The following is a 27,500-nucleotide window of genomic DNA, read 5'->3' on the forward strand; positions in this document are numbered from 1 at the left end:
AGAACGGAACCGAGAGTCTCGTTTGCAGAGGCGGAATGGACGCGGCTATTGTTGAACACATTGACGACACGAGCTCGGTAAGCAAACATCTGTGTATACCTCATATCGGTAAACAAGTTGATACGCGCATAATAACTGTCAAACCGTGCATCCACCGTGCCATTGAACGATGGCGGATTCACTGTCTGTGCGCGTGAGAATGAAGCCTTCTTCTTCTCATGCACCAATGGTGCTTCTTTATGAGCGACATGCATGTCTTTACAGGCTCCTTACAATCCTAAACACCATCCGTCGCAGTGGTTGCTTTGCGTTGCAATATCAGGTTTTCTTTTGTTTGTCAGCCATTTCCTTTGTCATGCATGCAGCCCTTGTGAAACCGTCATGTCTGTTGCTATTGGAAACCTAAGCAACATAATTCCCTCTGTTTGTTCTGGACAAAGACATACTGGCTTGTTTGAAGCCGAGATGCTTTTCGTGCGTTATTTACAGTTTAAAACACAGCAAGAGGCTCCTCCCCCTTCTGCTCTATTGTCCCTGTACACTTATCTAGATGTCTTTTTCATTTTGCATTGATTCCAGTGACAGCATTCACAGGGACATTCTGACATGATGATGCTGTCATCGCCATTTGTGTGTTTTCCTTGCATGAGGAGGATTAAGTGATTAATTGGATATTTATAGGCTATGCTTGATCAACATTATCAGAGCGAGTTCAGATCAAATTGAGCATCAAGAAACTACATTTTACTTCAGCTGGCACTGTGTTTGCGCTCTCTCTCTCTCTCTCTCTCTCTCTCTCTCTCTCTCTCTCTCTCTCTCTCTCTCTCTCTCTCTCTCTCTCTCTCTGTCCCTTTCTCTCTCTCTCTCTCTCTCTCTCTCTCTCTCTCTCTCTCTCTCTCTCTCTCTCTCTCTCTCTCTCTCTCTCTCTCTGTCTCTCTCTCTCTCCAGTTGAGTGTTAAGACACGGTCAGTCGGAACAAACACACACGAAGCCGAGAAAGCCCTCGAGTCCAGCTACATGGAGCCATGTCAACCCGGAACGAGTGTCAATCTGGAGGGTATTGTGTGGCATGAGACTGAGGAAGGTGAGAGCTTTCTATTCATGCTATTCTGTGCAATATTCCACATTTAAAACAGAAATATATCCTTTCTCTACTTCACCACATTATGAAGTGCTGCATTTAAATTGGTTTAACTGGATACGTAAGGGCGAGTTTGTCATTAGCTCCACAGGACTGCGTTTTCAAAGCAGCTGTGAGACTGAATCATTTGAAGGAAGAGGAGACACTAGTTGCATATTGATTAAGCAAATTAAAATTGCAGACCACCATCTTAACTTCCATCACCGAGATCAAACGCTGAATGAATCCATTGGAAAATACAATAAAAGACCTACTCTTAAAAATAAAGGTTCTTTATTGGCTCCTAACATCCATGGAATCTTCCCATTGCACAAAAGGTTCTTTAGATTATTAAAATGTTCTATATGCTGAGAAAAACGAAATTGCAAACTGAAAGGTTCTTTGGGAAACCAAAAAGGGTTCTTCTTTGGCATCTCCAAGAGTGCACTTTGGGCTAAACCTAAATGCGTTTATTTGGTGATTGTGGAATTTTTTAATAATCTAGGTTTTGTTTTTCTTTTCTCCTACACAATATTTCAGAGGTACTCATTACTGTGAATGTTTCTCTTTGATTCCAGGGGTTCTAGTTGTGAACGTCACATGGAGAAAAAGGACCTATGTGGGAACTCTCTTGGACTGTACCAAGCATGACTGGGCTCCACCACGGTAATACACCTTCCTTTCTTTCTTCTTGAATGCTTGACTTGCAGTGTACTGAAGATCCAAGGTGCCAAATTTACTAAACAGGGCAAAATAGTGTGAGACCGCAATCCCATAAATGCGCAGATAGGAAAGTTCTGTAAGGTCAATGTACTGTAGGACAATGTGCAAATTAAAGAACACGGATGCAGCAGCTCATTTACATAAGGACCAACACAATCAACCAAGAGCAACACAAAGGTACTATCGCAGTATGTCGAGCGCAAAATGGGTTAAGACATGCTTTTTTGAGTGTTAAAGCCCTCCTGTAGTCATTAATTGTATCCTTTAAAACTCATCTTTGATCACAAAATTGACATATATTTAAACGTTTTTTCCTTTAAAAAAATCTTGCCTTAAAATAGCTTGAATGTAACTCGACACCCTCGCCTCATTTAGTATGCGTGGTTCTATGAATATGCAAATGAGCCCCGCCTCCACTCACTCACTCAGCTCAGAGATCCACTGGTTGACGATCACACGTTGATCTGATTGGTTACAAGGTCGTTTGTGACGTCAGAAACACCAGCGATTTCAAACCGTGTTTTTGAGACTGTCTTTGGTTCACTGCAGTTTTAAGGAGAAAATACTCAGCAATGCGTCACGACTTATGAACTTACACATGGTTTGTCTTAAAGCGTATTAAAAACACCACATAGACACATAAACAACATTAAAAGCTGGATTTTCCCCACAGGGGGACTTAGAATAATGGCGCAAATACCAGTAAAGTTCCAGTAAAATCAAGTTGGATGATTTATTTAAATACTGCAAAAGAGGGTTTGTGTGACACAAGCTGTTAGTAAATCTGGCCCTTTTAGGCTTAAGTTTAAACCTGTTTAGATCATTAATTTGAAATGTGTTTATTTACATACACTCATGACTCTTTGTTGTTTTTAACTAGGTTTTGTGAGTCACCAATGAGTGACTCTGAAATGCCTTGTGGACGTGGACGTGGTAAACGGATGCGTCTTGGCATACCAGATCAACCATCTGACCCAAGTCTTTCCAAGATACGAGGACTAAGTCACAAGAGGCGTGGTGTGGGAATCGGCAGCAAAGGAAGACGAGGGAGTCTGAACCTCAGTGGCTGTAGAACACCTGGATACTACGTGGAGGACATCAAATCCAATCCACTTATATGCGGAAAAAGAAAAAGCAAAGCCCCAGCGGATCTAGATTTGAGCTTGGTCTCGGAGGACATTCGGAATGGGAATGGGAAAAGGATACGAGCCAAATCCAGGAGTGCTCCTTCCACCCCTCAGGGTAAATCCGACCCGGTGTTTCTTGATCAGGTTTGCGCCTCCCCGATGCTAATAGACTGTCCACATCCGAACTGCAACAAGAAGTACAAACATATCAACGGGCTCCGCTACCACCAGTCACACGCTCACCTGAACAATGACAGCAAGCAAGAGTTTGAGGTGGAAAGCGAAGACAGACTTTCAGATTTTGATGAGGCACTCAGCTCTGTACCTTTTGATTCGTCTGAGAACATCGTCTCCAAGAAGCCCAGAAGCATTTATAAACTCAATGCAGTCGGTTCTCCAAAGAGCAGGAAAGCATTGCTCAACAATGATAGCAGTCCCATGGCTAATGCAAAAATACGCCAGAACTTGACAAGTAAGGATGGATCCATAGACGATCTGAGCAACCTCCCACTCATTTCCAACATGTCTGTCGTCCTTGAGAACTGCCTCATGACGGATCGTAACACATCTGTCGAGATGCCTAAGCTTGAAGCGGAGGGTGCTATTGATAAGAGGGACATCTGTAGCAAAGTAAAGAAAGAAAGTGGGTTCGCTGAGAGATGCTCGGCTAAGTCTAGGACCAATAGACTCATCAACGCTGCTCCTGCTCCTCCGAAGCTGACCGCTATTCCCCCCGCTGCATTTTCTACTAAAATCCCGGACGTTTCTTCTCATCAGGCTTCTCCAACTGTTACCCTCACAAAAACCAAGAACCTCTCCCTGAAACCCATTAAGCCAAAGCTGGACATTATTGCACAAGTTAACATGGCCAACACCACCGCAGTCCTGAGCAAAGACAGCAAGAGAAAGGAAAAGCATCGGTTAAAGGACAGGAATTGCAAGAGTCCCAAAAGCGACCCGATTTACACCAAAACGGACGATGCCAAGAGCATCGGGAAAGACTTTCCTGTAAGCCTCTTGAAAGAGCACTTGAGCAAGCAAGATGTGGTGAACGGTCCAGGTGAAACGCAGGAGAGCCGCATGGCGAGTATCAGAGCCGAGGCCGACAAGGTGTACACCTTCTCAGACAACGCACCGAGTCCTTCCATCGGGAGCTCTGCGAGAATGGACTGTGGCCCTCTTACAAACGGTGACGGAGTTGGAGTGGCTGCTAAAACAAACAGTCCTGCATACTCCGACATATCCGATGCCGCCGAGGACGGTGGATCCAACTCGAGATCTAGAAGGAACTCCACACAAGATTCGAACGCCAACATCAATCCCAAAATTCCCAATGCTGGCACGGTGACCCCAGGAAAAGAGGTCCAGTCCACATCTCATGGCCATGGATATGAATCCCATTGTATCCCAGGTTACATGCACTCTGGGCAAGCCAATTCCACACCGTTCCATAAGGTGGCCTCACCTTACGGTCGACCGAAGGATGACTTGAGAGATTCAAGTGAGGATGTAAAAAGCTCAGAATCGTCGAGCCACTCAAGTTCCCAATCGCAGCTTCAGTACGCCGAAACGCACACAGCGCTGGCTCAGTCCTTGTATTACGGACAGTACAGCCGGGGTGTTCCCGTGGACCAGAAGGTTCTGATGATGCCCGGCTCCCACAGGCCGCTCAGTGAGGCGTGCTGTGAGGAAATACAGTATAGCAAGCAGAGTAGAGGTCAAGTTAGGCGAGGATCTGAGCAAAAGGAACGAACGAAGGATGAGCAAAAACAGTTTATGAGCTCTCCTCAGTCGATTCATAAGGGGGCAAACTCTGTTAAAATTAGCTGTGCGAAACCTGGCTTCATCTATGTGGAGTTGGACAAGCAGCTGTCATTTCAGCAGCAGCAGCAGCAGCAGCAGCAGGGAAAGCCGTCTCATGTCCATGCCATGACTAAAGAACAAGGGGTCCTCAAGGAATCTGAAGACCTCAGTTTGGAGAGTTCAAACTCAAAATCAAATGTGGACACAAATGTAACATTTCTAAATGTAAGTTACTGATGTTACTTATCATTTACTGAGGAAATGTTCTTTTAAAGACATTAACAGACTTCCAGAAAAGTCCTTGGTTATGCTGGGATAACAGTCCAACGCATGTTGTTATGAGTGGAAATTCTGTATGATCCTTAATCATCAAATGATCGAATTGCCAGGATTCTTTGATGATTGAGATCATATTGATCCTTTTAAAATTTTCAATGAACGCATTAAACACAGGGCTACTGTTTCATAACAAAGGGCTTCCCTGTAAGGTGTGTAATTTCATTGGTTGTCAGAGCAGAAACTGTTTGACGGTAGATGTTCCTCTGGGTTTAGGCTTCAGAGTCTCAGTCCTGGAGCCACTCTTATCAGTCCAAATATGTGAAGCAGCAAAATCAAGAGGTCAACAAGATCTCTGAGGAAATGATTCTCAGTCCAGACAAGGGGAAAGACTGGCACATGCCTGTAGAGTCCGAGTCCAGGCTGGAGACTGAACTCCAGAACGTCAAGTGTGAGACGGCTGCCGAGGTCTCCGAGGAAAGTACCAGAGCGGATGGGGACGAGATTGTGGACGAGATGTCTGAAGACTCGCAGACCGCGAGAGGGTCCGCGTCGTCACCCCAGCAATCCTTCCTCCAGTTTCAACACTCCTACCCCTATTTACACCTGTGTGAGGCGAGCAGCAATGCGTACAGGGTGATGTCTCCAGCTCTGGTGCACAATTACCCAGGTAATCATCTGTAAATATGACACCACAATTGTGACCATGGGTGGAAGGGTACACTCACTGTAAAAAATTATCGTGATTTTAACGGTAAAACACCGTAAAAAATGCTACAGTGAAACACTGTTAATTGGTCAACAGAAAGTTTCCGTACTATATACGGTGAATAACGTGATAGATCTAACCGTACATTTAATGTAATTTTACAGTAAAATACAGTTTTTGGAAATGAAAAAGAACATGTCATTGTAGTGAAAAATCGTAAATTGACATTCCCACAATTCCCTGCATGACACTTCACATTTGATGTATTTTTGTTAAAATAACTGTTTCTTCTTAGTTTTTTCTAATCAGTTATGTACATTAGGGTTTTATGTTACATTTAATGGTGTTAAATTAATGTTTACTGCATTTTTAAAATGTCATGTGTGTTACCATGATGGTGTTTAGTGTTTGTGTGAATGACTCTGTGCAGCTTCTATATGTTACTATTAACTATCTTGTGGGAAAGCTGCTTATGGTGAGCTTTGATTGATCATGTGACTCTCATCTCCACTGTGATTGGTGGTTATCAGTGTATTACAATGGTACAAAATAGATACTTAGTACTTAAATATGCTGGTAAATTAACATTATGTCAGATAATGAAATATAGCTTTTTAAAATGTTGCTACCGTATTTTTTACGGTAGATTTCTGGCAACCACAAATGCCGTTTTTTACCGTAAATTTAACTTTTTTACAGTGTACTAGTGTCAATAATTATGTGGGGTTAAAGCATGTGTTCGCATGGAAGAACGGGGGTTACCGTACAAAGCTTTACAAATAAAGGATGGGAGTGTCACAGAAGTATTCCCTCACTCGTCTCCTGAGACGTTTTGGGTTGTTTTTATTGAGAGTAAGCTGTGTGTTTTCCTTTCTAGGTTTCCATTACCCTCTGTATGGAAAGACAGCTGGGAGAGAGGATTCAGAAGCAGCTCAAAGCAGCAAACCAGTGACAGATTCGACAGCATTAGAGCTTCTGTCGCATCCTCTCCTGCCTTATCATGGCAAATCTCCTGTTGTATGTATCCCACTACACAACTGCAAGTAAAAGACGGTTGGATCATTTATAAGTAAGGCAAGGCTTATTGGCCACCACAGTCAGATATGGACCTAAATGTGATATAAACAAACTGTGTGAAGTTGCGTTGTCCTGGATATATACTTACTAAATATAGTTCCTTAATGAATATCCAGAACAGTAGAGGACATCAAATAAATGCTGGCAAGTTGTTGGGAATTGGGATTTGTTGGCACACTATGGAACACATAAGTGTCATTAATTGATTAAAGGCGATGTAAACAATTTCAGCTGTTTTGATCATTTCCCAGCAAGCAATCTTGTGTTTAAAATACGTCTAATAGCTGTCTAAACACAGCCATGATGTCTAGGCTTAAACAAGGCATTTGTTTGACAAAATTTGGGCTATAAGTGAAAATTATATAGACGTCTAAACCATAGCCCAAGATCAATTAAACACGTCAAAGAAATGAAACCAAACACCTTGACATCACTATTGACTTTGCTTACATGATGGAGTATCATACATCTCGCAAGTTATTTCGGCAAAAACGACATGTAACCAAATTTAAGGTTATTTTTGCGAGAAGTGGGTTACTTATATCCGAGCTATATCGGGTTTATAGTTAACCGAGATGGTGAAATGATGGCAATTGCTTGCTGGGTTTACATTACGATAAGCTACTGAATTTGCCTTTGGCTTGCTCAGTTGGGGATATTCAAATTAAATGACCCATCATACCACTGATCAGCTCTACCAAACTTGGATGTCTTTTTCCAGTAATAAACAAACACTGTTAAGTTGTTTTGACTGATACTGTGAAGTAGCTTTGATACAATCTGTATTGTGAAAAGCAATATATAAATATATTTGACTTGACTTGATTTGAATTTCTAGACCTTCAGGGAAACACCCAAACTTTGCCCTCCAAAGACTTGTTAGCCAACCCAATGCCAACAAACCTGAAGACGACGGCTTTAAAGAGCAGGACTCTGTGTTTTAAGATTCTAATATATATATATATATCAGACATATTAATATGGATTCATGGAGGTGCTTCACGTTGTAAATATGTGTCCTGTTCGGAAATGTGCACTCTTAAAAATTAAGGTTCTTTATTGGCATTTACGTTTCCGTCAAGAACCTCTAACATCCATTCCACAAAAGGTTCTTTATAGTGGAAAATAAATGTAAGAATAAAATAACTTTTAAGAACTGATCACTGTAAGGTTCTTTGAGGAACCAAAAATGGATCTTCTATCCCAGACAGCAACATAGTGTCGGCCCAGATCCGGTACATCATGGGGAATCAACACGAACCGGATGTGGGCCGACACTATGTTGCTGTCTGGGATCGCATCGCTGTGAAAAACCCCTTTTGGATCCTTTATTTTTAAGAGCGTATGGCTTCAAACCACATAAAACATGAAGAATGTCATTTGTCTTCACAGTACTTCAACTTTTATTTATTTATAGCACTTTTAAAAGCAACGTTGCTGCCCAAAGTGCTTTACAGTTGTAACTAAAAACAATAAAACATACATATATAAAAGCAAATAGCAAATGAAGGCATGACTACACACTCTTAGACACACACCCTCACACAACTGTATAGTGAGATCAGTGTAGAGAGAAAGAAAACTAAATAAAAATAAGTGAACGTACAGTTAAAGATAATGTACAGAATACCCCTAACTAAAAGCTAAGTTAAAAAGATAAGTTTTCAAATGAGACTTAAAAACATTGTGTGTTTTGCCTTTTCAAACCCCTTTTGGATCCTTTATTTTAAAGAGCGTATGGCTTTTAGGGCTTTGTGATATTGAAGAAAAATGCGATAACTCATTAAATAATGCGATTTTCGATATGCGATACGAAGTGTGTAAAATAAACTTAAATTGTCTTAAAATATATTTAAAATTTTCACATTCTTTTTGTGACAAGAAAACATCCTGGAAGTGAACAGTGTTTAACTGTCGCATAAGAAGTGTTATTAACATCAGTGTGTTCAGGGGTTCAGTTATCCTACATTAGTGTTATTAAACAACAGAAACTGAATAATCACATGTAAAAACAAACACTGCTTCGTTTGCACTGTATGAATGAAATATATCCTGATTCTTATTAAAGCTACAAAAGTTATTCAGCCGAGAGCAGCGAGTTCATGACCACAGTTATTGCAAGCCGTTGCGATATGCATATCGCGATACATTTGCAATATTTCAATAATTTCGATATATTGTGCAGCCCTACTTCAAAGCACATAAAACATTTATATAGCGCTTTTTGCAATGCAGATTGTTTCAAAGCAGCAAATGAAGAATGTCGCTTGTTTACGCTGTGTTTCCCTCTTTAGCCGGGAGAACGAGGATCTCCGGAGCAGGAGCGAGACACTGAGCGCGAGAGAGAAGCGGTCCCGTACGGACGCCACCTCCAGACACATCACCTCACACACCTGGGCATGAGCTACACACTGGTGTCTGGCCAGTACGACCCCTTCCAAGGTGAAAAGGTCAAAAACAACTGAACTACACTATTACTACTTATTCATTAATAACACTATTAATACTGCACAAGCTGAGCTGATTACACTGCAAAACATGCTTTTCTTACTTGGTATTTTTGTCTTGTTTCCAGTCCAAATATCTAAAAATTCTTAAATAAAGATGTCTTTACTAAAGTAGTAAAATGCCATTAAGTCTTGTTTTCTGGGGATATAAATTAAAATTAAGTAAGTTTTTGCTTAAAACAAGCAAAATTATCTGCCAACTACGGAAGCGTATTGCATTCACTTGAAGAAAAAAAATTCTACTCTGTTTTTCTGAATTAATGAGTTACTTATCTCAAAATTATGAGTAACTCATTAATTCATAAAAACAGAGTGAAAAAAAATGTTTTTCAAGAAAAATGTATCTCATAATTCTGAGATATTAACTCGGTAATTCAGATTTTTTTTTTCCTCAAGTGAATGCAATACGCTTCCGTAGCCGATGGGGTCAGAAAAAAAATCTACTCTGTTTTTCTGAATAAACGAGTTAATATCTCAGAATTATGAGAGAATTTTTCATGGAAAAAAAGTTTTTGCTCTGTTTTTCTGAATTAATGACTTAATTATCTCAAAATTATGAGTAACTCATTAATTCATAAAAACGTTGAAAAAGTGGAAAAAAAAAATTCAAGAAAAATGTATCTCATAATTCTGAGATATTAACTCGTTAATTGAGAAAAACAGAGCAAAAACTTTTTTTTCATGAAAAATTATCTCATAATTCTGAGATATTATCTCGTTAATTCAGATTTTTTTTCCTCAAGTAAATGCAATACGCTTCCGTGGCCAATGGGGTCAGAAAAATAATCTTGTTTCTGTTTGAATTAACATTATTTTTCTGACCCCATTGGCAGATAATTTAGCTTTTTTTAAGCAACAACTCACTTAATTTTGATTAATATCCCCAGAAAACAGGACATAATATCGTATGGCATTTTACTCATCTACCCTGGTTTTGTTTGAAATGATGTCACACCAATTTGTTCTTCAGTTTAGCTTGAAATACATCGGGCCCTTAACATTCAGAACTCAGTCCAGCATCTATAGAAACAACTTGGCTGTATGCGTGAGAATATATAATAATTGTGGCTAATAATATCATATATGTTGGAGCCAAAAATGACCCTTTTAATTCTAAGAGCAAGAGAGCGAGTCCCAGACAGTGTCGGCCCAGATCCGGCCCACATCCGGTACATGTGGATTCAATCCGGATCTGGGCCGACACTGGGGTGGCAAATGCTCATGAAAACGGTTCCGGGTGTAGAAACTAACTGGACACACTTACACCATGAAAATATGAGAGTGTGTTTACTGTGAGCCCTGTAAGAGTGTTTTGTGATGTTCTGTGATCTGTGATCCGACAGGTTTGAGCTCAGCGGCTCTGGTTGCGAACCAGCAAGTGACGACAACACAAACCTGTTCCAGCGGTGAGGAAACATTAGTGCCCACAAGTGCTTTTACATCCATTTCTCCCATAGGGATTTATGACTTCATTTCAGCGTGTCATATTTTTGACTGTCATTTTTATGATTTTTTATGTCATAATTATAACTTTGTTTGTCAGAATTGTAACCTTTTAAATATACTTTTTATGTCAGAATTTCAACTTCATCTCATAAACGTAATACGTTCAAATTTTTATGTCAAAATGATTACATTAAAGTCATAATTTCGATGTGTATTTTGTCTTTTTTTATGTAATTTTTATGATTTTTATGTCATAATTATGACATTTAAGTCATAATTCTAACTTTTTTATATACTTTTTATATCATAATGTTGATTAAGCATGTCATAATTTGGAATTTTTGTCATAATTTTGATGTGTATGTCATATTTTTTACTTTTTAATATACTTTAATATAGTTTTTATATCATAATCATAATTCATTTTCGATTTGAATTTTTGTAATAATTTCAAGTTTTTAATTTCCATTTTTTAAAATGTTTTTAAAAAACACTTTCTTTGAGTGTCAAGGGAACTATATTTGATTATGCAAACGTTACTTTTGAACATTCTCAATGATTTTTATATCATTATTTCGACTTAATATGTCAGAATTTAAACTTTTTAAATATACTTTTTATGTCATAAATTCGACTTTTTAAGTCATAATTTAGTCTTCATTTAACTTCATCTCATAAACGTAATAAATTCTAATTTTTATGTAAAAATTATTACATTAAAGTCATAATTTCGATGTGTGTCATATTTTTGTCTTTTTATGTAATTTTTATGATTTTATTATTGATTATGTCATTTATGTCATTTAATTCAGAATTTGAACTTTTTATTTAAGAATTTAGACTTTTTAATAACATAATTATGACTTCATATTTCATCATTTTGACTGTCATCATTTCGACTTAGTCATAATTGTCTTTTTATGTCATAATATTGAATTTCTATGTCATAAATATGACATTAAAGTCAGGAGTTTAACTCTTTATTTAATAATATCACTTTTTAAGTCATAATTTGACTTGTATGTCACAATTTCGGCGTGAGTCATATTTATGACTGAATTTTCTGTCATAATTATGACATTTAAGTCAGAATTTTAACTTTTTAATATACTTTTTATATCATAATTTCGATTAAGTATGTCATAATTTTGAATTTTTGTTATAATTTTAAGTTTTTAATGTTTTAAAAAAAAAAATTCTTCGAGTGTCAAGGGAACTGTATTTGATTATGCAAACGTCACTTTTGAACGTTCTCTGAAACTTAACGTTTACAAAAGTTCCATGAACAACAACACAACTAATGCTATGAGAGACTCTGATTGTGTGTGTGTTCCTGACCGTCAGTTTAATCTCCACAGAAAACGAGGGTAAGATGTGAGACGTTCCCGACGCACACGAGGACTCACACACACACACACACACACACACACACACACACCGACTCCGTGTGTTCTCCTCTGGGAACGCGGATGGTTTCATGAATGTAGGAACGGAGGAGTTTGCAGTGAAGAAAGCCTGTAAATGCTCCATCTTGCTGTTTGTATGCACTTATATCGTTGTGTAACCATAATGTTGAATGTATTTGCTCTCTCTTCACCTCTAAAGGACGGGTTGCAATAGATTACAAGTGACTGTAAGTACGGTGGCTCGCTCTGCATTGACTTATTAACATGAATATACTGTTATTAACAGCCATTAATCTATTGTATCGTGTAAAGTGGATGTTCATCGACTGCTCATCTCAGTGCCATACAGTATTATCGTGATGTACAGTTGTACAGTTTACCGAAGCGACTATAACGAGCTTATGTACCTTTGTATCGATGAGTGCAATGTGTGGCCGCTGTTCCCTAGTGATGAAGATGATGATGATGAGGATGATAACTCATCATGTTTACGAGAGGATTTCTGGACAGAGCGTCAGTGGTTCCTCAGCTTTTCTTCATGTCTGCTGGATCATCAAACCCGCAGTTGCTTTTTATACTGTCTCTGCCTTAACATGTTTGGCGATCCAAATAAACAGTCAAGGTTGTTTTTATCCGTCTAGTCCTGTGGGAATGATTCCAGTGCGGAGTGTGTGTGTGTGTGTGTGTGTGTGTGTGTGTGTGTGTGTGTGTGTGTGAAACGCCTCATGATTATGAGATAAACAGTCAGACTTGTGACATATGAGCTCATAATTATGAGCAATTTATACTTGTGAGGTTTAAAAGTCGAAATTATGAGATTGACTTTTTGACGGTGACATTTTAAGACAAATCGACTTTTATGATGTTATTTTAAGAATATGACTTTTTAATATATAATTTTGATTTTTTTTTTTTTTACTTTTTTGTCATCATTTCGACTTAGCCTATGTCATAATTTTGTTTTTATGTCATATGCTTGGATTTCTATGTCAAAATTATGACATTAAAGTCAGAATTCCACATTTTTATTTAAGAATATAACGTTTTAAGTCATAATTTAGACTTGTATGTCATAATTCCGGCGTGTCATATTTACGAGTCATTTTTATGATTTTTATGTCAATTATGGCATTTAATTCAGAATTTCAACTTTTTTATTTAAGAATTTAGACTTTTTAATAACATAATTATGACTTCATATTTCATCATTTTGACTGTCATCATTTTGAATTAGTTATGTTTTTTATGTCATAATCTTGCATTTCCGTCATAAATATGACATTAAAGTCAGAATCGCAACTCTTTATTTAAATATCACTTTTTAAGTCATAATTTGACTTGGCATAATTTCGGCGTGAGTCATATTTTTGACTGTCATTTTTATAATTTTTCTTTCATAATTATGACATTTAAGTCAGAATTTTAACTTTTTAAATATACCTTTTATATAATAATTTTGACTTTTAAAGTCATAATTTTAGTTTTCAACTTTATCTCATAAGCGTAATAAATTCAAATTTTTATGTCAAAATTATAAGCCTACATTAAAATCAGAATTTCAACTTTTTATTTAAGACTATGACTTTTAAAGTCATATTGTCGACTTGTATGTCATATTTTTAATTTAAAAAAAAAATCATAATTATGACATTCAAGTCCGCATTTTAACTTTTTAATATACTTTGTATATCATATTTTCGGCTTAGTATGCCATAATTTTGACACTTTGTCAATTTCGAGGTTTTTTTATTTATTTAATCTCATAAATTAAGTGTCATTATTTCGAGTTTTCAATTTCATCTCACAAACTTGTTATGAATTCAACATAATTATGATCTACACAAGCCTTTTATCTTATGTGGCGGGAATGATCCGTCCATCTATTTATCTTCAATAAAAGACAAAAGATTAGTTATTAGTGAATGTGTGATCCGTGTGTGATGTGTTTATCCGTCCTACAGGGGGAGCGCGAGTCACGCACAAACACGCTGCTGTTTCCGGCGGAAGTGACGCAGACTGACAGTTGCCGTCGTTATTTGAACACAACAGACGCGCTGAAAGTAAACAACAGATGAAATCAGCTCTGAATCATTATGAGTGTCTTTAATTAACACATGAGATGACATGGCGTCGAAAGCAGAGCAGCTGCTGATTGTAGTTTCCATTCTTGAAGGTAACAGGTTTATGACTCAAGACTCCTGCGATACAAACAAAGCGAATACGGTGTCATATTAACGATTAATGGTGTTAAATCATATCAGTCACGTGTTCTCTCGAGGCATTACACGCACATTAGTCCTAAAATGATTTAAATGTGCTGATAAATATGTAATTAATTAAAGTACAATCGGTGCGGTGCAATTAATATAGTAATACCACAGTATTCTCTAATATAGTACGGTGAAGCACCAGGTAAGTTATGTGACTTTTTGACAGTGACATTTTAAGCCAATTTTGACTTTTTATGACATTAAAGTCAGAATTTCAACATTTTATTTAGGAAAATGATTGAAGTCAGAATTTCGGCGCGTGTCATTTTCACGATTTTTTATGTCAATGATGACATTTAAGTCAGAATTTCAATTTTGACTGTTTTTAATATCATAGTTATGACTTCATGTTTCATAATTTAAAATTTTCGTCATCATTTTGATTTAATATGTCATAATTTTGAATTCCTATGTGATAATTATGACATTAAAGTCAGAATTTCAACTTTTTATTTAGGAATATGACCACTCCTTAATTCTAAAATTACTTAAATGTCTATTATGCTAATAAATATGTCATTAATAAAAGTACAATCGGTGTAATTAAAACGGTAATACCATAGTATTCTCTATAGTACGATGAAGTATCATGTATGTTAGAGGTCGACCGATAGTGTATTTTACCGATGCCGATATTTAGGTTTGATAACGAGCCAATAACCAATTATTCAACCGATATTTTTAAAATAGATACTGGATTTAAAAAATAAAAACACTCCAAGTAAAACAGTGCTGAAGTGAAATGTGCTAAATTAAATAAATATATAAATATGAATATATTAAAATGAGAAGTTCTACAGACTTTTTATTTTTTACAGCATACATTTAATATTTGAGCAAGACAGTTGTACCTTGATCATTCATGTTAGTTCATAGTACTTGGGATAAAATAAAAATTAAACTCAATTTAAAAGGTATTAGTAAATGTTGAAATTAACAAACTAACAATACATGTATTAACCTTAGTTAATGCTAAAAATGTAATCTTATTGTAAAGTGTTACCATTTGATTTGAATCCAGAGTCCGCTATGCTTAGAGATGCTCATATCTGCAAACGCCAGAGCATAACAGTTGCATAAATGTATATTACATGTACAGTCTCTCACTTTATTTGCTTCTATATCAGGATTATTTAATCAAAATAGCAATATAGGTGTGCTATACTTGCTGGTTTGAAGCGGTGTAGAGTGACGCTGAGGATCTGATGTGTGTGTGTGTCTCCAGGCCGCCAGTTTCCCAGAAGTCCTCGGCTCTCTCTGGTCGTTGAGGCTCGTTTCGACGGAGAGACTTTGGCCACAGACGCGGTGGAGCATCGAGAACATCCACAGTTCTGCACTGAACTGGCCTGGGAGCTCGACCGGCGGACGCTGCACCAGCACAGGTGTGTGTGTGTGTGTGTGTGTGTGTGTGTTTGCACCAGCACAGGTGTGTGTGTGTGTGTGTGTGTGTTTGCACCAGCACAGGTGTGTGTGTGTGTGTGTGTGTGTGTGTGTGTGTGTGTGTTTGCACCAGCACAGGTGTGTGTGTGTGTGTGTGTGTGTTTGCACCAGCACAGGTGTGTGTGTGTGTGTGTGTGTGTGTGTGTGTATGCACCAGCACAGGTGTGTGTGTGTGTGTGTGTTTGCACCAGCACAGGTGTGTGTATGTGTGTGTTTGCACCAGCACAGGTGTGTGTGTGTGTGTGTGTGTGTGTGTGTGTGTATGCACCAGCACAGGTGTGTGTGTGTGTGTGTGTGTGTTTGCACCAGCACAGGTGTGTGTGTGTGTGTGTTTGCACCAGCACAGGTGTGTGTGTGTGTTTGCACCAGCACAGGTGTGTGTGTGTGTTTGCACCAGCACAGGTGTGTGTGTGTGTGTGTGTGTGTGTGTATGCACCAGCACAGGTGTGTCTGTGTGTGTGTGTGTGTGTGTGTGTGTGTGTTTGCACCAGCACAGGTGTGTTTTTTAATAAAGAACTCTGTCTCGTATTCTGTCCAAACACACCTCGCCTGCGTTAAAGAATGATCAACTTTACGTACGTCAGCGTCATGTGACTGTAAATGCGCAGAAACTTTTTCCATTGCAGTTTTGTGAAATATTCCTTTTTCGAATTGCCTGAAAAACCTCCTCATGCGAAATCGACGTGTTTCCATTGGGCGTATTTTCAATCCGCAATTTCAATTTGCGCAATTTACATTTAATCATGTAGCAGACGCTTTTATCCAAAGCGACTTCCATATGAGGAGAGCAATAGAAGCAGTGAAACTAACAATATGTAAGTGCTGTGACCCTTCCCAGTTTAGTCTTTAGAAGTTTAGTTGTTTTAATGTGAAGGCTAATGGAAACACGCCTTCGGTCTGATTCCCACAGGCTCCAGAGGACTCCCATCAAGCTGCAGTGTTACGCCGTGGACTCCGGCTCGGGTGCCAGAGAGAGCGTGGGATACATCGTCCTCGAGCTGAGATCCGTGCAGGACATCAAGCAGGTCAGCAGGGACACGGCACGCTGGTCTCCGCATTTTAACTCTTTTTGTTCAAGCTTTTGACATTGACAGGGTTTAGCCATGATGAAATAAAGGCTTTTTGACGTTTTCAACATTATTCGAGTGCCTACTTGGAATATCTTTTTTTTGAGGGTTTAGACATAGTTGCCGCATCTGAGCTGATACAAAGTGCCCAGGCGGCGATTCATTTAAATTCTCTACAAAATAAACATTAAAGTACATTATCAACAAAAAACGCAGAGTAAATTACATCACCATTGTGTAGTTATTGATAGGGGTCGACCGATTATCGGCGCCAATATTAAGCATTTTTATGGTTATCGGTATCGGCCATTTTCAAAACCGATTTGCCGATAAAATAATTGTATTTTGAAATGCGCTATATTTGGCTCTGACGCAGCCACCTTTGTCGGAACTCACCACTCTGTAGACTAGACTAATGTCCCCGCACATCTGATTTGTTTGGAGTCACGAGTCCGGCCAATCAGCGCGGAAAGCTGAGGCACTGAAAGTTTTGCACTCTCACACCGAGAGAGCACTCGCTGACTAGAGCTGCTTCACTGATCACGCTTCAGTTGTCTCTCAAAGTCAAGGCAGCAGCAGACTTTGCTGAAGAAGCAATAGATTACTACACTGAAGTTGCAAAATACCTCAATATAATAGAGCCCTGTGATTTCCGCGATGCAGAACAGACGGAGTCGCGGAATCCAGTCATAAAAACGGAATTTACTGTATAAAGCGGAATATCACGGAATTTGTCAACTTTTTGATGAATTAATAAAAAGCAGGTCAGTACAAATCAAACCGCAAAAAGACTATTTAAATATGAATCCTGCGTGTCTCTAACGTTCAATGAATGGCGCAGAGACGCGTGATTTCAGTTACCACACACACACACACACACTGGAGCACGCGTGACGCTTGCGCTGTTTTCAGCCTCAGCCGCATCATTATAGGAGGACATGATTGCATAAACATCATCTCCAGAGCCGCTTAGCCACTTCATGAGCTTTTTAATGCTTCAACTGAGAAAAGTTATCGACATATCATAAACACACAGAAACTCAAAGATCTCCACGGCAACCCGTCAAAATAAAAGTTCACAAGGCCCTAAAAATTACATTTTTGTTAAACTGTAAATAAATTGAATAAGTTTGATTTTAATTCATTAGAAATGCTTTTTGATTACTAAAATTTTATTTAAAAATTAAAATAGAGTCTTTAAGTTTTACAAAATGTTTACAGAATGCTGCTGGGTGCTCCCTGCACTTTTTACAAGTTATTATTATTATTATTAATAACAGTTCTCAGATTCAAAGATATGTTTAAAATCATTTAAAGAAAGTATTTGTCAAAACCCTTTGTTATTCTTAATTTTGACATTAATTTACAGTTTTACACCAGACATAGCTATAATATATATATATATATTGGCTCAAAATATCGGTTATCGGTCTATTTGACCTGTAATAATCGGAATCGGCATCGGCCCTGAAAATCACATATCGGTCGGCCCCTAGTTATTGAGTCCCTCCATGCCAGGTTATGATGATCTTTCAACTTTGGAATCGTTAAGAATTTTAAATGTGTTTGAAAGAGTCTCAAGACTTTACACAGGAAAAACTGACATATCATTATCACAATGTGAATATACAGTAAAGTGTAATTTATTCCTGTGATTTTCAGCATCATCACTCCAGTCTTCAGTGTCACATGATCCTTCAGAAATCACTCTAATATGAGGATCTGATGCTCAAGAAACATTTATGATTATTATGAAAACCAAGATACATTTTATTTCTCAGGATTCTTTCATGAATAGAACGCAGCGTTTATTTTAAATAAAATCTTTTAGTAACGTTATAAATGTCTTTACTGTCACTTTTGGTCAATTTAATGTGTCTTTGTTGAATATACATTTTCTTAACCTCAAACTTTTGAACAGTAGTGAATCCTGGTTTGGTTTAAAAAAATATTAAGCAACACAAACGTAACATAAATGTTTCTTGAGCAGCAAATGTATAAATAATGTTTTTGTGCTAAAGTTTAGAGAACATTATTAAAGACCTTAAGCAAACATTATATCGACGTCACTAGAAGAACGTGAAGCAGAGAATCCTGCCACGTTCCGAGAATCTCCTGTTCGCTGGGATATAATATAAAATACACTTCAGTTCAAAAGTTTGGGGTCAGTAAAAGTTTTTAAAAAATAAATTAATACTTTTATTCATCAACAACATGTTAAATTGATCAAAAGTGACAGTAAAGACATTTATAATGTTACAAAAGATTCTATTTAAAGGCACACTATGCAGGAATTCTGTTTTAGTCAAACAGCGCCCCCTAGAGTCGCCCTGAAGTACTTGTATTTAATGTTACTGTCGTAAAAACCACTCACGCAATTCTTGCATAGTGTGCCTTTAAAATAAACGCTGTTCTTTTGAACTTTCAATTCATCAAAGAATCCTGAGAAATCAAATGTATCAGTTTCCACAAAAATATGAACATTGATAATAATCATAAATGTTTCTTGAGCATCAGATCCTCATATTAGAGTGATTTCTGAAGGATCATGTGACACTGAAGACTGGAGTAATGATGCTGAAAATCACAGGAATAAATTACACTTTACTGTATAATAATATATATTTTACTATTTTTACTGTATTTTTGATCCAATAAAACAGCTTTGGTGAGCAGATGAGACTCTTTCAGTGTAGGTTTTCCTTCTCAGTAGTTGTGTCTGTGTTTGTAACCCGTGTGTGTGTGTGTGTGTTCTTCAGGCTCCTAAATGGCATCCTCTGCTCAGCAGCAAATACACGAAACTCAAACCCGCCCTCCTGATCGGGGTGATCCTAGAGAACGACATGAAGCCAACCGCGGAGACGTTCAAGGCCAAGAAAGCTCCGCCGAGAGCAGGTACACGTCTAATGTTCATGTCCTCCATCGCCCTCATGTTCTCTGCTTCTGTTGACCGGCTGCGAAGCTTCATGTCCCACTAACCCTCTCGCATATGAGACTGAAGCTGCGTCTCGGTTCGCCCACTCATACTACGCCCTAAAAGTATGTTCTCCTTTTGTGAAGAAAAAGTGCATACTTTTGAGTGTGCAGCAGAAGAGTAGACAAGCTTTGGCACAAACTATCACGTCATACAATTGACCCTTCGCAGGGAGTTTGATTGACAGGCGATCTGACCAATCATAATCCGCCATTTTTGCAGTCAGGAGAGTTAGTAGATTAACGTTGGAGGATTTGAACTTGAAAAACTAAGTGTACTGACGTCTTTCCACGGTTAAAACAACATTCTTATGTTTATTTGATGCTTTAACTGAACTAGAAGGAAGAGATGATCGGTTCACGAGCCGCTTTAACTGAGGCGATCTGTCAGACACATTAAAGAGCCACAAAACGGTATTTATTGTTTAAATTTCTTTTTAAAAAAATGACCAAATTTGAAAGTTGAGACTCAAAAGTAAGCTGGTCTGTCCTGTCTCAGTGTGTTGTCAGTGTTTCTCTGCTCTGCGATGTGTGTTTCGCTGTGTGAGAACATGGTGTGTGAGAGTGGGCGTGGCTTGTCGGACATAGCAACAGTAACTAAAGGGGGCGGGTCTTTGCGAACGGTCAATTGCGTCTTTAACGGTTGCTCTCTGTCACAGTAAACTGACCTGTCAATCATCTTGTCAAAGATAAAATCCTCCATTTAATTTCCTACCGTATCGGGAGAAATGCAGAAGCGAGTTGATCTGCAGTCGCGAATCTTTCATCATAATGATGCTTTTAAAACGGATCTTTATTACACATTTTTATTTCAGATTAAATATAACTTTAAATACATATTTTTCTATCAGGATAAACTGATTAGTCACTCAAACATTTAACTAAACCTTTCACCGTTAGGCGCACATATACGCCATGTTTTGTAGTTTTTTAACACTTTTTACTCGTGTTTGTAGTTCCTCCAAAGTGCAGTGGATTGTGGGTAATATTAACCTTTAGAGTGTGCACAGATCCACACTTCTAAAATCCACCAGGAATAGCACTAATTGTTCAACATACGATGCTTTGGAAACACTTATTTTAGTCTGTGTTTGTTAGAGGCTAAGTATAAGGTTAGCATAGATATACATCACTCGCTAAACACTCTGACTGAGCGCTTGAGCGTTTTGCTTTCCGTCAAGCGATCTGTAGGCCTACTGTTTTAATTCAGCTCAATGGATGGGCAGCATACCTGTATATGACGTACCGTAAACTCTAGTGTGAAGACTGAGAGCGCTGTGTTTCTCACACACGCAGAGAGAGAGAGCGAGAGAGTCTCACATACCATGCAGAATTGACACGCTTCATGTAAACGATATTCTTTGTTGTTTTTTCCTGTCAAAATAATAGTATAATAATAATATAGATTTGGTGGAATCATATAACTAGCCAATGGCGATTCTATTGCCAAGGTGTGCGTATATACAGTTGCCTACATTCATGCTTGTTTTCCACACGGTTTGTGCTTGTTTAGTTCGTCATTGTTCAGATCAACTTGAAATTAAAATGTAATTGTATTGTGGTGAAAGATTCATCAGTGCATTTATTCCAAAAAGTAAAATTATTGTTTCTAAAATGACAACAAAAGGTAAAAACTCCAGGTCTAAAACAACTTAATGCTGTTGAATGTGATGAAACTTGTCCGGTTTGTTGACGTCCCTGTGAACTCTCTCTCCCGCAGGTTCTCCAGCGCTGGCTCCTCTCGAAGCTGCTAAACTCACTGCGGTTCTGAACGAGGAAGAAGCGTTTCATCAGATCGGACCTGACGATCTCTGCGCTGACATGTTTGTGCTGTCGGTGACGGTTGCGTTTGCTACTAAACTGGAGCAGGTGCATGAATCCCATTACTGTATTAGATGTTTTAAAGAGGATTTCCTCATCTTCATCTGTGTTTAGTGTGTGTGATGTTGCTGTTTGATCATGAGAAAGCTCCAGTTCTTCTCTATATCAGTGTCAGTGTTTCTGAACTCCTGAAACGCCTCCATTAGTCTTTCTCCCGGGAACGAACACGTCACAATATTCCTCATTATTATAATTCATGCGCAGAATAAAGGGGCGGGGCCTGGTTGAGTTAGTTAGTAGTGTGTTAAACTGGCGGTTATGGAAAGGGGCGGGACATTTCCCAAACACACTCGAAGCGCTCGACCAATCACAACACACTGCTCCAGCCGACCAATCAGAGCACAGTGTGCTTTCAGAAGGAGGGGCTTCATAGAGACAGGAAGTTAACAGAGCGTTACTGACAGACTGGGAAGAGAGGAGCCGCAACAATGGAGAATATGAGGAAATAATGCATGAAAACCTGTTCTAGTAGAGCCTGAAACAACTTAACATAATACACATTTTCTGTTCTTCAGTTGATCTCCAGCTCGACTAAGCTGTCCATTGAGGGGTCCGAGTTCTTCTTCTATTACACTCTCCTGGGGAACGACGTCACCAGCGAACCGTTCCAGAACCTCATCAGTCCAAACTTCGAGCCGGAGCGAGCGTCCGTACGCATCCGCAGCAGCGACCGAGTCCTCCGACTCTTCCTCAGCCAGCAGCCGTGTCTCCAGGTGAAGATTATCATCGTACAGACCAGGCCCGTGTTATCGAGAATCAGACTTATAATGCTCCTGAATCATAATCATAATCATACACTGTTCGCTCATTGGCCAGAGGAGAACTGAGCGAGTCTGGTTTCTCAAGAGTTTTTCTCCATTCTGTCACTGATGGAGTTTCGGTTCCTTCACTGTCGCCTTTGGCTTGCCTTGCTTAGGTGGGAACATTTAATTTAATATTCAACAATATTATTGATCTCCTGCATTGACACTATTATACAAGAACTGAACTGAGCTGGACGATGACATCACGGTTTTCTCCAGAGCGGCTATAGATATATATATAAATGAACTAAATTAATAACTATTATACAACAAAATGAAGCATCACTGAACTGACTTAAGCTGGAGTGACACTATTTTCTTCTAGACACAAACTTTCTTGCATTATTCTCCTGTTATCTCTGTAAAGCTGTTGTGAAACACTGTGCTGTAAAAAGCGTTATATAAATACATGTGACTGGACTAATAGTGATGTATGTACAGGCTGTGATGTAGCGTGTGTTTTGCACAGATCCATCTCTGCTGTGGAAACCAGTCTCTCGGCAGCACTGACGTCAGTCTGGCCGGTTTGATGAAGAGCGGCGCTGATCTGACCACACATGCGGCCACTATAGAGGGCGCCTTCATCCTTCAGCCCCCGAACCGGGTGAAGCTGGACCTGAAGCCGGTCCCGCCGGACCTCCAGCCCACGGTGGGCGTCTCGGTGACTCTGAGAGCCGAGGATATCACCCATCAGGTGGAGCATACGAGACGCATCATGTGCACGGTTATTATACAGGCCAACCAGAATATACTCAGAACCTTCAACATTTCTCACATTATCAGTTTATTCGCTATAGTTGGTAATAAAATCTGAGCAGAACTCAGTGGATATTTGACTGGTTTTGTCCGTCCTTCTGTTAGACTCTCACACATGAATTATGTTGAATATCTGTCAGCTGTTAAATTTAACTCCACAATTAGATAATACCAGTTTAGCTCAACCAGTGACCAAGCAATGCTTCATGTTGTTCAGTGTGTGTGTGTAAAAAGAGCATTAGCAACTACAGAAAACACACTTCAGCAAAACATGATCAGCTCAAAGTGGAGGAATCATTGTTACTGGTAGTCACTGGATGAAGAATATTTGGGTGTAATATGTCAGTTTACTTTATTCTGCTCTCCTCACTTACAGAAATGAACTATAGTGTCCTGATCACACTAGTGGAACAATATCAAAAATCATATCTGGTGTCTGAATCATTTTTGGTTTGACTGTAGATAACTAAACCCATATTATTCTTTCAGTGTTTTAACAGATCTTTTTTTAAACAGTTAGACATTGAAACCGGACCTAAAACTCCAGTGAAGAAAGGCCCCGTTCCAGCCGGCCGTCGTGAACGTCCCTCAGGGGAGCACAGAGTCCCGATGAGCCCGTCGCCCGACAGGAAGTCACCTGACAGGAAGTCACATGACCGGCCTCTTCTGTCTCCGGCTGCTTCTCCTGAACACTCGGAGAGCGAGGCCGAGAGCCTGACCAGTGATGTCAGACAGGCTCCGCCCACAACACCTGACAGACAGGCTCCGCCCACAGCACATGGCAGACAGGCCCCGCCTACAGATCATGACAGACAGGCTCCGCCCACAGCACATGGCAGACAGGCCCCGCCTACAGATCATGACAGACAGGCTCCGCCCACATCATATGGCAGACAGGCTCCGCCCACAGATCATGACAGACAGGCCCCGCCCACAACACATGGCAAGTTTTCAGGCCTCCACTGGTTGGTCTCTCTCTCTCTCTCTCTCTCTCTCTCTCTCTCTCTCTCTCTCTCTCTCTCTCTCTCTCTCTCTCTCTCTCTCTCTCTCTCTCTCTCTCTCTCTCTCTCTCAACACTGAGTGAGTTAAACTGCAGTTCCTCCACTGGCCACTAGAGGCCGGCTTCAGAAGAGAGTTAATCCCATAGACCTCCATGTTAAAATGCCCAACTTTACAGCAGGAAAACACATGTTTACAGTAAAGTGGTTTTGGTCTATATCGCTAATTTTGCCCTTCATGACGGCTGTGAGGGGGTGAATATTTTGAAGTAATGAATACTTGTGTAATGAATACATAGAAAAATGTCATATGTTCCAAAGACATTTGTAGTTTGTTTACTCGTGAGTGTGTGTGTGTGTTATCAGTGTGATCGTACAGCATCATAGTAACACGTATCGTTATCTGTGTAGTGTTTTCAGATGTTCCTGCTCCTGATGCCACAGATTCTTCAGTGTCTGTTTCGGCTCCTAAGATCTCGATCCCGGCGTCGGCTCATCACTTCTGCTTCTCCCTGGACCTGCGCAGCGTTCGGGACCTCAGGACCAGCTTCCCGGTCAACTGCATCCTCAGGTCCGCTCACGTCTCCTTATTTATACAGCGCTATTACAGCACAGAGTGTGTCAGAGCAGCTTTACAGAGATAACAGGACAATAATGCAGCACAGTGTGTTTCCAGAAGAGAATAGCGTCTCAGTCCAGCTTAAGTCAGTTCAGTGATGCTTCATTTCTGTTGTAAAAAAAGCTAATTTAGTTCTCATATAATGCTGTCAATGCAGGAGGTCAATTATATTGGTGAATATTAAATAAAATGTCCCCAACTAAGCAAGACAAAAGCCAATGGCGAAAAAGTATTTCTCTTCATTTTTCAATTAATCGCATTTTTATTTTATGTGGTCGATTCTCAGAATGTCACAAATTGATTTTTTTTACATATTTATTTATATATCACCCAAAAGCCAGTATTAGTTTTCCTCCACTGTTCATAGGCTTGAGCCTTCCTGTTACAGATAATGCTGGGAGATTTTATGTGTGTTTAATCTTAAGTATAAAATAAGCATGTGACTGTTCTGACTCGTCCAATTTACAGCATCATTTTTTTCATCTTGCATCAAAATCCTGTCTATTTATTGTATGCATTTGTACAATGTACCCAAGTGCACCTAACATAAAAAGAGTTTAATATACAGGTTTTTTATTTTTATTAATTAACCACTTGTAAACTTATGTTCACTGTTCTTTTTTATAAATATAGGATTTGTATTAAATTGAGTCGAATCGAGAATCTGTAATCGAATCGAATTGGAGCATCTGAGTTGATACCCAGCCCTACGGAAACATGAACGGACTCTTCTGAAGTGTTACGCGTATTACCTATAATTAATTATTACGCGGTTTCCTCTGGTTGCAGATACGCGTACCAGTTCTTCGGCAGTGCGTCTCCCATCATGACGAGTCCGGCGGTGGAGGTGAAGAAGAACACAGAGGTGTTTCTCCCACAGTCCTTCTGTGCCTTTGACTTCGCCGCGCTGCCCAATCAGCTTCAGGACACTTTCCTCAGGTGAGTAGGGCTGTCAAAATGGCTGAAAAGCTACATTTTTTTATTTATTTCTTAAGGCGAGACACTACAGGTGAATAGGGTAAACATTTTAAATAATAGATATCACCATGAAACTTCCTCAGTTGATTACTTACACAAGCATATAAAAAAAATGTATTATATGTTTTTGAAATTTGTATGCTTAATTATGCAAATTATGCATTATCCCATTAAATATGCGCAATTGTGCATATATTTTCAGTAGATAGATCTGAACATATGATAAAGCCAGGTGCAAATTCTTTTTTCATTTTGTTTACACACAGAGGGATTCAGAGGGAGTTCAGGATATATGCTTTCATTAACTGGGAAATCAAAACATACTGTCCATAGCCTTAAAAAAAATAGATTTTTGACTTTTTTTTGTTGTTAAAATGTCACATAAATCAGGCCAGGAATGATTGATTAACAAATCGCTCTGAAAATATCTTCAGAATACTGCTAAGTGTATAACTGGAGAGTTTGGTGTACAGGTGCTACACAGGCTGACACGTTTGTACTGGAGAATTCTCATTTTGAGAAAAAGGCATTTAAAGTTTTAAGTAGGGAATTTAATACATTTCTATCGGAAAAAATTGCTCAAAAACAGAATAAATGCTCAGGCCCTTAGTAATAATAATATATATAATATTTCAAGCTCATGAAAACTGATTATTTAATAACATGGCAGGCATATAAGGCCTACAACTGCAGTAACGCAATGAATTAACATTGGCAGAGTACACCACGTGATGCGTCTGAGCGAATCACGTTAGCAGAAACCAGCAGTAGCCAATGAGATTTCGTCATTAGCTTTAAATCACCCTTTGGACATTCACGATTGGTTACTGATAGATTTGCCCATATTTGGGTTACATAGCATTGTGCAGGAGACTCAGAGCTTTACAGCGATACTGGTCATGACAGACTTCAGTAAACAGACGGAGCGCGGCATGACACGTTGGAATGCTAACGTCTGGGTAAATTTGGGAGAGAGCTGTTGTTGATGATGTTGTGTGTTCAGGGTTCCTCTGCTGGTGGAGATGTGGCACCGAGAGCCCAGTTCTCCTGATGTTCTGCTGGGTTCTGTCAGTATTCAGCTGTCTCGTCTCCTCAGCTCGGAGAAGACCCGGTTCCTGGACCCGTCGGGCCGGCAGCGCTGGAGACAGAGCTGTACTGAGAGGGTTCCCATCATTAAAGCCCACGGGTGTGTGTAACCTCAGGCCCTGTCCCCAAGCGCACTCTCTAGCCTTAAAGGGATAGCTCACCCTCAAGTGTAAAGTCTGTCAGTAATGACTCTCCCTCATGTTGGTCAACCCCGTAAGACTTTCGTTCATCTTCGGGACACAAATTAAGATATTTTTGATTAAATCTGAGAGCTGGATCACTCCTCCAGAGGCTTCTAAGGGATCGAAACTGGCCGGCCCAGAAAGTTATTAAAGACATCGTTAAAATAGTCCGAGTGACTACAGCGGCTCAACCTTAAGATTATCAAGCGACGAGAATACTTTCTGTGCGACATGAGGTGTAATTACTGACAGA

The 27,500-nt window shown here is 39.2% G+C and overlaps 2 protein-coding genes across 3 annotated transcripts in view; both read left to right on the forward strand.

The window, feature by feature from the left end:
- The window catches only part of znf608 (zinc finger protein 608), a 13,239-nt gene extending 594 nt beyond the window's left edge, over positions 1-12,645 (forward strand). Inside the window, exons 1-9 of one of the 2 annotated variants that reach the window (XR_008805684.1) lie at positions 1-77; positions 949-1,084; positions 1,699-1,786; positions 2,724-4,998; positions 5,326-5,719; positions 6,636-6,775; positions 9,130-9,285; positions 10,686-10,748; positions 12,147-12,171. The exon at positions 1-77 is cut by the window's left edge and continues 594 nt beyond it. Coding sequence is in view for 1 of the 2 variants with exons in the window: in XM_056241920.1 (XP_056097895.1) it covers positions 1-77; positions 949-1,084; positions 1,699-1,786; positions 2,724-4,998; positions 5,326-5,719; positions 6,636-6,775; positions 9,130-9,277; positions 10,686-10,748; positions 12,147-12,166 (3,341 nt within the window). In the remaining variant the exon portion in view is untranslated. Of the gene's footprint in view, positions 78-948; positions 1,085-1,698; positions 1,787-2,723; positions 4,999-5,325; positions 5,720-6,635; positions 6,776-9,129; positions 9,286-10,685; positions 10,749-12,146 lie in introns of both variants that reach the window. The other variant, XM_056241920.1, reaches the window with a different exon arrangement.
- Positions 12,646-14,188: 1,543 nt separating this feature from the next.
- cep120 (centrosomal protein 120) overlaps positions 14,189-27,500 on the forward strand; it is a 41,576-nt gene continuing 28,264 nt past the window's right edge. Inside the window, exons 1-11 of the mRNA XM_056241908.1 lie at positions 14,189-14,367; positions 15,690-15,846; positions 16,815-16,929; positions 19,731-19,866; positions 21,665-21,813; positions 22,341-22,538; positions 23,098-23,322; positions 23,901-24,349; positions 24,762-24,953; positions 25,791-25,940; positions 26,983-27,165. Of these exons, the coding sequence (XP_056097883.1) occupies positions 14,319-14,367; positions 15,690-15,846; positions 16,815-16,929; positions 19,731-19,866; positions 21,665-21,813; positions 22,341-22,538; positions 23,098-23,322; positions 23,901-24,349; positions 24,762-24,953; positions 25,791-25,940; positions 26,983-27,165 (2,003 nt within the window). The 5' untranslated portion in view covers positions 14,189-14,318. The remainder of the gene's footprint in view (positions 14,368-15,689; positions 15,847-16,814; positions 16,930-19,730; positions 19,867-21,664; positions 21,814-22,340; positions 22,539-23,097; positions 23,323-23,900; positions 24,350-24,761; positions 24,954-25,790; positions 25,941-26,982; positions 27,166-27,500) is intronic.

The sequence above is a fragment of the Rhinichthys klamathensis genome, unplaced genomic scaffold, assembly GCF_029890125.1.
Source record: "Rhinichthys klamathensis goyatoka isolate OS25496 unplaced genomic scaffold, OSU_Roscu_1.1 h1tg000685l_1, whole genome shotgun sequence".
NCBI lineage: Eukaryota > Metazoa > Chordata > Actinopteri > Cypriniformes > Leuciscidae > Rhinichthys > Rhinichthys klamathensis.